The sequence below is a fragment of the Notolepis coatsorum genome, assembly GCF_963971535.1.
Source record: "Notolepis coatsorum genome assembly, chromosome: 7".
Classification (NCBI taxonomy): Eukaryota; Metazoa; Chordata; class Actinopteri; order Aulopiformes; family Paralepididae; genus Notolepis; species Notolepis coatsorum.
Window position 1 is genome coordinate 68250346 of NC_140171.1, and position 14508 is coordinate 68264853.

Genomic DNA, 14508 nt, shown 5'->3' on the forward strand with positions numbered 1-14508 from the left:
CACAAGCAGGTAGCGGGCAGAGAGCACCAAGTGTCTTTCTAACCTGGCACGCTCTCAGGAGTGATGGCATCCGCTTCCTTCTCATCCTCTGCCGCCACCTCCACCTCCTCCTCCTCCTCCTCCTCCTCCTCTTCCTCCTCCTCTTCTTCCTCCTCCTCCTCCTCCTCCTCTTCCTCTTCCTCTACATCAGGCTGCGGGGTGTCCACCTTCTTGTACACATAGTCGTCATCAGATTTCTGAGACAACGAGGGGAGATGAAGCCAAAGTCAAGGCGGGGAGAAATGCCAGTAAGACATCTCTCTGTGTGTGTGTGTGTGTGTGTGTGTGTGTGTGTGTGTGTGTGTGTGTGTGTGTGTGTGTGTGTGTGTGTGTGTGTGTGTGTGTGTGTGTGCGCGTGTGTGCGTGTGTGCGTTTGTGTGTGTGCGTGTGTACCTTTGGCCAGCAGAAAAGCACCAGCAGTCCTACAGGCAGGCCTACAGTCAGTATGTAGATCACCCACAGCCAAGGTCTTTCCTCTGCTGCCAAGGTTAACTGTGAAAACACCCCCGGCTGGTGGGAGGCGGGGCCACAGGCAGAGAGGGTCAGATCAAATCAAAATCAAATGTATTTGTAAAGCCTGCAATCACAAGTTAATGTCCCCATGGGCTGGACAAGTCTTCTTTAAACAAGTCAAGAAGAAACGTCACAATAAATCAAGAACAAAAACCCCACCATGAAATCCTAAATAAATGTAAAATAAATAAATACAACACTCTCATACCTCAGCAAAGGTAAGGAAAAACTCACTAAAAACCTAGCAATAGGAAAAAAGCACCACAGGCAATGTGAAGGAGAGAAAAAGAAGGGCCGTTCAAGGGTGTGTATTGATGTGTATCGAGTGTGTGTCAGCTATTCCATATTCTCAATGGGACTTCCTGGTTAAATAAAGGTAAATTTCTTTTTATTAATTTTTTTAAATCAACCAATGTCCTGTATACTGTATGACTATGTATGCCATGTCTCTGCATTAGTTTGTGTGTGTGAGAAGGGTCTTTACGTCGATCAGTTGTTGTCTACAGTAAGGCTGTGTATTGGCAAGAATCTGGCGATATGGGCTGTCAAAGTTAATGCTTTCATTTGAGATTAATTTAAATTATTTAAAGCGTTAATTTTCTTTTATCTAGATTAATCTATGGAGTCTCAGTGAACAATTTTCAACATTCTGAACTTTCAGCACTATATTTGCTTGTTCTTTTTTTGCATTGACTCATGCACCTTTTTGAAAATCATCTGACATGAAGATGGAACACATTTTTGTTGTCAATCTCTGCCACGCTTATATCCATCGCTGTTTGATCTCTGCCAGTACTGTAAGTCTATGGAGATGTTCACCTTCTTTGCAGGGCTATAACTTTTTAAATTGTATTGCTAAATTGACATTACTATGGCCCATTCAACATCGATTACCTATCGTTCAGGATGTAGGAACGTTTTACTTTTTCATTCACACATTCATACGAAAATACCGTCTAGAGTATAAATGTTTTTATGGTTTTCTGCAGTATTTCCCAGAACGTGAGATATAGGCACAAATGCATATATTAGATCATCAAATGCAGTTTGATACCGATCGACGTTATATTAAAAATTTCAACTGTACATGGTCCTAAGAGTTATGACTGATCATGCGCGGGTGAACGGAGGGGGGGGGGGGGGGGGGGTCGTTTATAATTCCGTGATAGTCGTTAGATGCTTCATGTAGTATGGGTGATATATTGATCAGAGCCGTTTGTATCGAAAATGATAAACAAAAACGCTGAAACTCACGTCAGTCTCCTCGTACCGTTGGGCGATGAGAGTGGAGCAAACAGATCCCAGTTATGTGGTGGGGATCTAGGCGATCCATTTCCGGTTTGTATATTACTAATACACGCCCAAATCATGTAGATTATTGAGTTATGGCAAAGATCCATATCCACGGTGTGTGTATTGAGTCCCGCAACGATAAACGAGTGGCCGGACGGAATTAGGGGACGGACCGAGCTGCAACGGGCATTTCCGGTTTGGCAACTCGCCGATCAGCCACCAGGTGGCAGTATTGAAGCGTTGCAGAGTTGTGCTGAGTCCCGCAGCATCTGACAAGGCTCCGTGAGTGAAATATGAATACCATGTCGAAAATATGAAATTATGATCAGAATCACGTCGTACGCCGTTATTGGCAGAATTCGCATGAACTTGAAACCCGTTGTACGAAGTTTTTGGCGGGGAAAGGGTTAATATGATTTATATTACTGGTAGTTCATACAAGACATTATCATCCTCTAAGCCAATCAGCACTTTAACACTTTCGCGGCCACTTGGATGCATCTAAAATCATTCTAAACGGCCAGCATTTCTAAACAGACTTGCATAGTCCGTGGGGCTGTTTGTAGAACTAAATCTATACTTTATAGTATTGCTATCTGTCCATTCTCATTGTCAATTGACACCATAAACCATCCCCTCAAAATGGCTTAAAGAAATAATTTTTTCATCAATAGGTTCTCTTTTTATAGCGTCTTGAATATAAGCGTTATAAGGGATTTCGGCTGGGATATTTCCTGGAAGGCGAGATACAGGCCGCTAAGCTACTAACGTTAAATCCAATGGCATTTCGGATATACAGAAGCTACAGTTAAAACTCAAACTGCATATGATCGGTATGATGGTCCACCATGAATGCATGAAAGGGGGGGGGGGGGGGGGGGACGTCATTTCTGATTATTGATTACCAATAACCGCGTTAGCCTCAGTAGCCACATTCGTTGATCGGGTGAATGGCTATCATAACAAGCCCTGATCAGCATGTAATTTACGTGAAAAAGATATTACCATGGGCCGGTTGGATACCCCAGAGGATTTCCCAGTTATCGATCGCCATCTGGTAGATCGATATGTCCATTGGCTGATGATATATTCCTTTACTGCACACTGAAATCCGCGTCCCAAAACGTATTCCAAGCTACAGGCTGCACATCCAGAATCCAGCTAACTGGAAACTACATTGGAAAAAAAAAAAAAAAGTGCACCGTTCTGCCACAGGGCACACTGCATTATTGAAACAGCGCCCCTAAGAGGATCTGGCCGGTAATGCACTTTTCAGAATTAGAAAAGGAGGGTAGATCTGCAGTGCAGCTCGGTGACATCGAGTAGGTTATTACAATGGAATAAAAGCCAAAACAACCTTGCCACGGACATGTCCGTGGTTGGTCCTCAACAGTTGGATTCGAAACACGGATTGATCCGTGGTCGGGCGGGATTGTGTTAACATAGGCCTGGGTTGTTTTTATTTCTGCTAGCGCCGTGGATATAAGAAAGAGGTCTAGCTGAGTCAATGTTGATGGTTTTGTTGAACATTTGTATTTCACAGGAAACTGTATTCAAAGAAAGCTATTAAAATAGTCTTTGAATCTAAATATACTTTCTTTGTGTTGATTTTACATTAATTCCATGATTTGACTCAAGTAAATATCTGTTACAAGCTTCGGTCTTAACACATCCTGCGCCAAAAACGTTGTACAACGTGTTTCAAGGTCATGCTAATTCTGCCATTCCACGGCGTACGACGTTATTGAGATCATATTAAATTTTTTCGCCATGTTATTCATAATTCCCTCACGGAGCCTGGTCTGATGCAGTGGGAGCCTGCACAACTCTGCAACGCTTCAATACTGCCGCCTGGTGGATGATCGGCGAGTTACAACCGGAAATGGATCTCTGGTGATCTCGGTGCACCGGAGAAATGAGTCTGGCACTCACATATTGTTGCGGGACTCTAGACACACATCGTGTATATGGATCGCTGCCATAACTCAATAATCGATATGATTTGGGCGTTTATTATTATTATACAAACCGGAAATGGATCGAGTCGATCGCCGTCAAATAAGTGGGATCTTTTTCCTCCAGTCTCATCGGCGAACGGTAAGAGGACGCTGACGTCATTTTCAGCGTGAGTGTTTATTATTATTAATGCAAACTGCTCTGATCAATATATCACCCATACTACATAAAGTATTTACTGACTATCACTAGAGTTGTTCCGATACCGATACTGGTATCGGAAATGCCGCCGATACTGCCTAAAATGCTGGTATCGGTATCGGCGAGTACACGTAAATTCTAGCCTCCGATCCCATGATGTAATTTATCTCCTGCCGAGTCCTGCGGAGAGTGAGGATTATAAAATGAACATGTTTTAAAGTGTGATGCTGTGTCATTTTAACAGCAGATACACTTTCTTAAATTCCATTGTCCCCGACAGTGCGGTGTGACGGGGAGCTCGGACGGGAATCGGGATGTGTTTGGCTGGTGTTATGATAGCATTAGCTGGAAAGATAGCTAGTTGGAACATCCGCTTTTAACGTTACATCAAATCAGATGATCGCCTGTCCTTTCTCGAGGACCTAACACTGTCCGTGACCGTCTATCAACAATAATGCACCCACGGTGAATTGTATTTAAGTTAAGTAGCTACGGACTAGCGTTAGCTGACTATTACTAACGTTATCTTAATGGCAATGCGGGAAGACGAGCTAGGTCAGTTAGCTTAGCTTGATAACGTTACCGTGTCTAAAGTTGGTGCTATTCACATAATCCAGCAATAATGGCTGCAGACCTGCAAGCAAAGTACAGCAAGTGCCAAAGGATAAGAGTCTGAGGCGGAGTTTCAAAAGAGAATGTTGAATATTTATTTTGCATCAAAAATCACAACATGAACGTTCTATCTGCCACTAGCTTACAGACTGAATAGGGTATATCTGCAGAGCCACTGAGTAGCGAGTGCAACACCGTTTAATGTCCGTGTGGATCATTGGAGTAGGGTATATCTGCAGTGCTGCAGCCCATACTCATTGATTAATGATACTAATACAAATCTATACAATCACCTGTTATTGAATAAATACTATACGTTCTAGTTATTACTAAAAAACAGTATAACAGTATCTGTAACTGAGGGGTACAATTCCCTGACTGTATTGATAAGTATGGTATCATTAAACCACTACCGCTTTATGTACTTTAACTACTGGCCACACAGTACATGATATAGATATGATGAACACTTTCCCACCATGAAACCAAGTCCACACAAATGTATAAGTCGAATATTTAATATATAGCAAAGGGTATATACAACGTTCACTTAATGACATTTATGATTTGAATGCACTTGTAAGGCAAATGAGTATTCGTAGGCAAATCAACATTGAATGTCCAATCTCTGGTTACGCAGGAAGCAAGTATACAACCTGGTTCTTTAGAGAACTATAGCGATGGTACTTAATGATTATAGCTGGATATACTAAAGGGGGGTCCTGCTGGTTGTAAGTCAGTAGGGGGGGGGGTTAGGAGAGCCGCCGGCGATATCCCATCTGGCCAACGATTTCTTGGGAGAATTCAGAGTGCTGAACACGGTGCCCACAGAACCTTGGTCCACAGATGAATACAGTTGGGCCCTCTTGTAGACGGTAGCTGCCGGTCCACAACGAAGAGACGTGAGGCGACCTCACTCGGGGTAGAGCGCCGTCTCACCTGGACTCCTCTCGGGGGGTAGTTCCAACACTCACCAGTGTTGGCTGTTATCCATGGCATAAATCAAAGCACCCAAAGCAAGTAGATAATCCAAGCCGTGTAGTAGGGCTGGGCGATATGGCCTAAATATGATATCACGATATTTTCTGACCTTTCGGCGATACACGATACGCATCACGATGTTTTTCTTTTTTTCCCCAAACAATTCATTATGAGGCTTACCAAGACAGTATTTGAGTTTGCAAGCTAACATTAAAGACAAAATAAAATACCCATGCATTTAGCATTTTTATATTATATATTAGATTTAGATTATTGGATTATTAGATTATATATTGCATATATTTAGCAATGAGATATTATATGATTTAGATATGAAATATGATGAATTGAAAATGGGGGACCCTGATGTAAACAAGACGAAAGTCTTTCGCTGGTCTGCATCCCCTTAACAATTGTATGTATTGAGCTGTACTGTACCCATTCTGCAATATGTTAATAAAGTTTTAAATCAATCAATAGGATTTTAGCATTTTTATGAAACTACTGTATATTTGTATGTCTCTAAGTCTAAATGTTTTGATGAATTGAAAATGGAGGACCCTTATGTAAAAAAGCCGAAAGTCTTTTTCTGGTCTTCATCCTCCAGTCAGTCCACTGTTGTTGTATTGAGCTGTACTGTATTGTACCCATTCTGCAATCGTTAATAACGTTCATTAATTCAATCATTCAGCCGGCAACAGAATAATTTTGATTGACAGTCGAGTCTGCCAATTACGTCACACCGCTTGTACCCGCCCTGCTGTTCTTAGCACCAATCGGCAAGCAGCGCTATTCTTTTTTTACTTCCTGAATGCCCTCCTTGATTTTAACGAGAGCTCAGCTCAACGACAACAACAGCTCACCGCAGCCGACGAGTGATTACTAGCGCACCGCAGCATGACAACGAGGCATAATGATTTTACTGCAACAAATGTTATAATAAAAGCCTTTCCATACATCTGTCTGATTGAAAACTTTATTAACAGACCGCAGAATGGGCACGCACAACTCGGCACGGACTGAGATATGAACAGTAACGCTTGCTATCTATGTCGTCATCGGACGTTGCTATGTTTGGGTAAATACGCTGATGTGTAACTATATAACGTGTAACTATATAATGTTGATGCCACAAAACGAATGCCTTTGTTAATCATAAGTACTAACTAACTTTGATGCAGTAGTGTGTGTGTGGGAGCGGCGTTGTTCAAAAGTTTGAACGGGGTGGACCAGATTGACGCGACACAATCCTCTTGGGCAAAACATCACGATATCCACGATACGTTAAAAAAGTGTATCGTTAATGAACTGTACCTGATATTTATATAATATCGTCATATCGCCCAGCCCTACCGTGTAGGGCTCGCCGTCGTCCGGGTAAGGTAATCCAATGTGCAGGTCCACTCGTCCTAGCCCAGAACTCCTCGGATGAAAGCACCACACGTGGTCTGCCCAGCCTGGTTAAGACTCTAGATAACGCGAGGAAACGATGGGGGTACTACTCACTGTATAACTCTAACCGAACGATGCACCATACATAATAGACTATTATTAACTTAATAGAAATACGTCCCACTCGACGGTATAGTGCCAAACTATGACAATTCAACTATTAATCCACACGATGTCTCAATGCCATTCTGAGGCCAAGTTGACCATACTGCACCACACGTGTATCGTGGGTGAGGCTTAACGTCTTGCCACTAGGTTGGAGGGTAAAGAACTAAGGGCTAAGGGACTAAAAGAAAGTTCTACTTTACTTGCGCCATATATATATGCGCTGTGAACAAATAGTACCATTCGTATTTCGCCAGACGTATTCCTACGCGGAACCGGGCTAGCAACGACATGTTCGTCGGCACGATTGAACTTGAACCAAGGGGCTTGGCTGCTGGCGCCAAGTTCTCGTCCAATGAGAGAATGAAACTATTATGGGCTGTTAGTAGACTAAAGGGATATTCAGTGTATATGTACAAGGAATATACAAGGGATATCAAACGATATACAAATACTATTAAATATATATCCATAAATAAATATATATATTCGGTTTAATCTGATCCTTCACAACAGCCGCCCCCTAATTAGTCCCACCTAATTAGCTAAGCAGAGACAGATTAACCGCACTGTCTACCACTCAAGGTCCGCTGTAAGGGTCAGTCAACTCACAAAGTCATGGGGTCATGGTCGTCATCGATAGTGTCTGGGAGTCTAGGCAGTTCTATTAGCCTCGCCACGGGTCGTGTGTAAGTTCGCCCTTGGACGAGCACTTCAGCTGCTCGGACCTTGCCATCGGCACCGGTGATCACTTTGCTTACGCGGCCAGCCGGCCACATAGCTCTGGGTAGTGACTGGTCGATAATCATGACGACTGTTCCTTCTGTCAAATTGTCTCTCTCTTTTACCCACTTCTGGCGGGTCTGTAGAGACGGTAGGTAGTGGAGTAGAAAGCTGTTCCAAAACTTGTCAGCTAGTACTTGACTGTACCTCCACATTCTTCGGCCGTTCGCTTCTTCAGGCCTGTACATGGTCTGGGGTAGCGCGGGGTCCAGCCGCCCCATCAAGAGTGTGTTGGGGGTGACTGGGTCGACATCTGCTATATCACTGGAGACGTAGCCGAGGGGCTTGGAGTTCAATACTCCCTCGATCTCCGTGAGGACTGTCATTAAGACTTCTTCCGCTACAGTCTGGGCCCCAAGCACGGCGTACAGGGCTGTCTTTATAGAACGTACTTCTCGTTCCCAGGTTCCACCGAAGTGGGGTGCGTTCGGGGGATTAAACTGGAAGTCAATCTGGGATGGAGCGAGGTGGGTCTTAAGTTCTGGGCCCATAGCTTGGAAGCTCTCTCTCAGCTCTCTTTCTCCGCCTTTGAAGTTTGTCCCGTGATCAGACAACAATGTAGACGGTTTTCCTTTCCGTGATGTGAATCTTCGGAAGGCCATAAGGAATGAGTCTGTGCTCATGGTTGGAAGGAGTTCGATATGTATCGCTCTGGTGGTCATGCATTTGAATACAATACCCCACCGCTTCTCGGTTCCTCTTCCTTTCTTTATATACAACGGGCCAAAACAGTCCATGCCTGTGGAGTGGAATGGCTTGTCGCCGAGTCGGAGGCGACAGGGGGGTAGGTCAGCCATCCGGGGTATGCTGGGCTGCGCGCGCCACTTTCGGCAGTCTAGACAGGTTCGCTGGAAGCGTCGCACCGCTTCTCTTCCTTGAAGTATCCAATAGCGACGTCTGATCTCCGCGAAGACTCTCTCGGCTCCTGCGTGGTGCACATCCTCGTCGTATTTCTTTATGATCAGCTCTGTGACCTTGTGTCGGCTGTTCAAGACTATCGGGTACTTAACGTCATCCGGTAGGTCGGGGGCTCTCCGCAGACGACCACCCACTCTGATGAGATTATGGGCGTCGCTCTCGGGTGCCAGGTGGAGCAATCTGCTGTCTGATGGGACGGGCTTTCCTCCCTGTAGACAGTCTAGCTCGTCGGGGAACGAGTCTCTCTGGGCTCGTTGTAGTAGAAGAAGTTCTGCTTCTTCGTAGTCAGCTGCTGAAATGTCGGCAGTGGGCTGAATCTCTGGGTGGTGCCGCAGAAATGTCTTTAGTTGCGCACTCTGTAGGGTGAGGCAATCATCTATGTTGGGGTCTGTGGAGGCGACTGTGCTCAGTCCACAGAACATAGGTTTCTTGTTCTCAGCCTCCTCTTTACTCGCTTCCCGTGGGGTGGGCGTAGGCCACTCTTCTTCCGGGAGCTTGAGGAACTCTGGTCCGTCACTGTAGATGTTGTGACGGGTGAGGTCATCTAGGGACATTCCCCGGGTGATGACGTCAGCTGGGTTGTGTTTGGTGTCCACATACCGCCAGCTCGCTGCTTCTGTTAACTCTTGAATCTCGGTGACTCTGACTCCCACGAAGACCTTGTATCTGCATGAATCAGACTTGATCCATGTGAGTACTGTCGTGGAATCTGACCACAAGATTGTTCTGTGCACCGGAATGGTGAGTTCACGTTGGATTAACGTGGCTAGATGCGCTCCTGCTAGGGCTGCGCAGAGCTCTAGACGCGGGATAGATTGTTGCTTTCGTGGGGCTATTCTTGAGCGAGCCAGGATGAAAGCAGTGTGTATCTCTCCTCCCTTCTCTTGGGCACGCAAGTAGGCCACCGATCCATAGGCTACTTCGGAGGCGTCACTGAAGACGTGTAGATCCATCTTGCATGTCTCTGGCCTCACTGTGGGTGGGAAGTAGCTGCGGCGTATATTGACGCCTGGGAGTGAGCGGAGTTCCGTCTCCCACTCTCTCCATGTGGAGGCAAGGGGTGCGGGTATTGGGTCGTCCCAGCCCTGGTCCTTGTCCCATAGTGCTCGTACAATCATCTTTGCCCTGGTGGTGTAAGGTAGAATACATCCCAACGGGTCATATTGTCTGGCGAGTGTTCTGTACACACTCCGTCTGGTGGTCGGTATCGCCGACGACCTTCCCTGCTCCGTGGTCAGGGGTTTGTGTCTATAGTGGAGCGAGTCTGTTTTGAAGCGCCAGACTAGTCCTAGTGTCATTTCTTGGGCTTCTCCTGGGATTGTCGCCATCCAGGTCTCGCTGCTGGCAGCCTTGTCCGCGGGGGAGAGGCTGCGCAATACGTGCAGGTCGCTGCTGGCCCACTGCCTGAGATCAAAGCCGCCTTTGATCAGGGAGGCGCGTAGCTTGAGTAGGAGAACCGCTTTGTAAACAGTTGTCCACGTAGAAACTGTTCTTCACACTGTGTCGGACCTCTTCATCTGCTGCTGGGTCCTCTGCGACGTGTTTCTGTAGTGCAAATGTAGCACAGCACGGGCTGCATGTAGTTCCGAAAGGGAGGACTTCCCATTGATAGATGGCGGGGTGCTCATCTCCGATCCTCTCTCTCCATAGGAACCGCAGCAGGGGCTTGTCCTCCTCCACTAGTCTCACCTGCAGGAACATCCCTTTGATATCCCCGCTGATAGCCACCTTGTCCTGGCGGAAGCGTAGTAGCACGCCTAGTAGAGAGGGGCCGAGTGTGGGGCCGGGCAAGAGCTCTTTATTCAGATTTTGGGATCCAATCTGGTAGCTGCAGTTAAACACAATGCGATCCTTGCCGTTGTGGTGGACCTTGTGGTGCGGCACGTACCATGATTCGGTCGTCTGATCGGCCTCTTTAATGTCAATCTTTGTCACGTGTCCCGCTGTGATTAGCTTCTCAATCTCAGCGCGGTACACACTCTCTTGAGCGGGGTCTTTGGCTAGGCGCCGCTCTGTGTTCAATAGATACCGCTCCGTAGCGTCTTTCTTTGCGTGAAAGGTGGGCATTCCCTCTCGCCTCAGGAGTGGAGTTGCGTATCTCATCACTCCGCTGACTGTGACTCTCTTTGTCCCCTGCTCGAGGAGGTTTATGGCGTAAATGTCTTCTTTAGAACGAATGTCTTTCTTTTCGTTCTTAAAGGGCATTGTCTCTAGTGTCCATAGCCTCTCGACATGCTGCAGGAGAGTGGTGTCTTCTTCTGTCACTCTGGAGTGGAGGCAGCTAGTGGCTGCTGTTCGGTTAAGAGATTTAGCGAGGGGGCCTTGTAATGTCCATCCTAGGCGGGTCTCGACTGCTGCAGGACAGCCTCTGGGTCCTGTATGGACCCGGTCTATCGGGACTATGAGGTCTGCATGGTCGGAGCCTATCAGCAGGGTCGGGGTGGCGCCGTCTATGAGCGGGATAGGTAGTTGACGCAGGTGCACATATTTATCCATCAGTTTGGCGATGGGGTAGGTGTACTGTGATAGTCCTATTTCTTGGCTGGTGAAAGCATTTGTAATCCTATACCGTCGCTCTGGCTGCCCGCTTGCTGCGATAGTGAAGGAGACATTCTCGCCTTTTATCGTCTTTAAATCTCTTCTTATTGTCCGAATCGTCATCTGGTTCTCGCTCCCCCGCAGTCCCAGCTGGGCCGCAGCGGATGCGAGGAGAAGGGTCTTCTCTGACCCGTCATCAAGGACGGCGTAAGTGTCCATGACTTTATCTTGGTAGCTCAATGTTACACGGACTACCTTTAAGAGCACTTGGGCGCCGCTGCTGCTGGCGGGGTCAATGTACATGACACTTGCCTTGGTGCTGCTCGATGGTGCAGGTGCAGGCTTTCTTCTGTTACTGTCGTGTAGGACATCTAGGTGGGCTCCGTCACACCGACTGCACCTCTTCGTTAGGCGGCACTCGGCTGCCATGTGACTGCGCGCACATCGGTAACAGCGCCTGTTGGACTTTATCCATTGACTCACTTCTTCTGCATTCATCTTTGTGAACAGGTCACATTGTGACAGCCAGTGTTCCTTCTCGCAGTACGGGCACACCATCTTCCACTTCTCTTTTCTCGAGGGGGTACTGTGGTTCTTACTGCTCGGTACTGATTCTGATTGGTGCATGACAGTCACCGATCTTCTTCCATTGTTTATTCTCCTGGGTCCCTCTCTGGAGCTTGGTGTGCTCCGCACGAACGTATCCAGTCGTAAGCTGCTGACTTCTCTCGTCACGAAGTCGGCTAGATCGAGGAGGGATGGTTCGGGACCGTTAGGATCACGGTGGTCTCTCTGCCGCCTAAAGCGCTCTTGTCTGGCGGGTGGCAGCTTCTCTAAAATCCTCTCGAAGTTAGAGTTGGCGTATAGCTCGTGCATACCCTTTTCTCGTTGCGCTCCCAGCATCCCTACCAGGGACTGCACTTTTATAGACAGGTCGTCTAATGAGCAATTGTCTGTTGCTGGGGGTAGGCGGTCAATATGCCTTATCTCTTGGATTACGTAATCCCATATACGTCCATATCTCTGGTCCAGCGCTGCTAGAGCCGCGGTGTATGGGGTCGTAGAGGTGGCATAGGCTAGCGCTATATTGTGCGCTCGGGGTACTTTCAGGTGCTTCAGTAATATTGCATACTTGTGACGTTCATCAACGACATCCACCATCATTGTCTCTAAGCACATTCGGAGCTCCGTGTACTGTGCCCGATTCTCATGGGTGAAGTCTGGGATGGTCGGTGTGGCAATGTATGACGCCGTGGATGGCTGATACATCGGCGAGCGTTGGGGGAGAGGCCTCCTAGGCGAGTCTCCTCTTGCGCCTCTCTGTGGGCTGGTACCGGCAGGGTACCATGGCCCGCTGGTCCAGGTGCTATTCCTCGGGGCTGGTCGTGCGTCGTGCTCACCCGTGAATAGAGTCGGGGGTCTGTAGCGCAGCGCCGCGGGGGTATAGCCTGGGCTGTACTGGACCTCCTGGTCCGGTGGAGTACTGTGCTGTCGTCGGGCTTGGTTCTCCTCCTCTCCCTCTTCTTCTTCTATCAGGTCCTCTAGATCCTGTAGTCGTTTATTTAGCTTCTCCGCAGTGTATGCTGCTCCTTCCTTGTAGCTGGGTCTCGCTTGGACCGGTCGGGGAAGGGGGTCTGCGGGGGGTATAGGCTTGGTCTGTTGGTCAAGTTCAGGGTCGCTTGCTCGGTTAGGAGACGCTGCCCTTGACTGTTGTCTCGACGAGTTCCTTGAACCCCTGGCGGAGGGAGAGGGTGTTGCCTTGAGGATCAGCTGCTCCATTAGTTGCGCTTGTAGCTTGTCGCGCTCGGCTTGTAGTCTGTCGCGCTCGGTTTCACGCTGGATGAGAGCGAGGTCGCGCTCTGCCTCTCTTTGGGCACCGTCAGCGGCGCGCTGGGTGTCTGCTCGGTCTCTTGCCATATTCTCTTCCGTCTGAAGGCGTCTCATCTCCAGGCGTATGCGCTCTTCTTCGCTCCGTTGCTGCGTCTGGAGTCGATCGCGTTCACCCTGAAGTCGATCGCGTTCACCCTGGAGTCGATCGCGTTCGGTAGAGGCTGTCAGGCTGACGAGGAACGCCTGTGATAGCATCCTCTCCGCTTCGCTGGGGGAAGACGGTTGTAGAGGTGAGCCGCTCCTGGCTGTACTCGTTGGGGAGTCCTGGAGCTCTATCTCCTCGGCGCTCTCCTCATCTTGTTCCGTGCAGAGTTCTCTCTCTGTAGGGTTGTCTTCCTCCCGGGGCTGGTCGGGGACTACTTCTTCGGTATTGGCGGGGGGTAAAGGCATGTCAGCTCCCTCCTGGTCCCCACCGTGAGCTTGGTCAGTTACATTAGAACCCACTAGGGCCTCTGTGGTCGGGGTAACCTGGTCGTTAAGGTCAGACATAATTTTACTTTCTACTTTTACTGCGTTTACCGTTTGTCGAAGGCTAGGTAGTTGACTGACAGCGTAATCCTCTAAGTACTGAGGTGTCTGTCGTCTGCGCCGCGGGCGTTCTACGTTAGGAGGACCGTTTCGTGGAGTGTTCATCATAGGCCATTTCAATATTAATAACACTATATTAATATTACACTAGTTACCATCCGGCTCGAAGGACCAATTGTAACTGAGGGGTACAATTCCCTGACTGTATTGATAAGTATGGTATCATTAAACCACTACCGCTTTATGTACTTTAACTACTGGCCTCACAGTACATGATATAGATATGATGAACACTTTCCCACCATGAAACCAAGTCCACACAAATGTATAAGTCGAATATTTAATATATAGCAAAGGGTATATACAACGTTCACTTAATGACATTTATGATTTGAATGCACTTGTAAGGCAAATGAGTATTCGTAGGCAAATCAACATTGAATGTCCAATCTCTGGTTACGCAGGAAGCAAGTATACAACCTGGTTCTTTAGGGAACTATAGCGATGGTACTTAATGATTATAGCTGGATATACTAAAGGGGGGTCCTGCTGGTTGTAAGTCAGTAGGGGGGGGGGTTAGGAGAGCCGCCGGCGATATCCCATCTGGCCAACGATTTCTTGGGAGAATTCAGAGTGCTGAACACGGTGCCCACAGAACCTTGGTCCACAGATGAATACAGTTGGGCCCTCTTGTAGACG

At 47.6% G+C, this 14508-nt stretch overlaps 1 protein-coding gene across 1 annotated transcript in view; it reads right to left on the reverse strand.

Annotated features, from left to right (window-relative positions):
- Positions 1-14508, reverse strand: part of clgn (calmegin) — an 80571-nt gene that overhangs the window by 4441 nt on the left and 61622 nt on the right. Inside the window, exons 12-13 of the mRNA XM_084317818.1 lie at positions 433-549; positions 44-236 (exon numbers count right to left, since the gene is read on the reverse strand). Coding sequence (XP_084173944.1) covers positions 44-236; positions 433-549 — 310 coding nt within the window. The remainder of the gene's footprint in view (positions 1-43; positions 237-432; positions 550-14508) is intronic.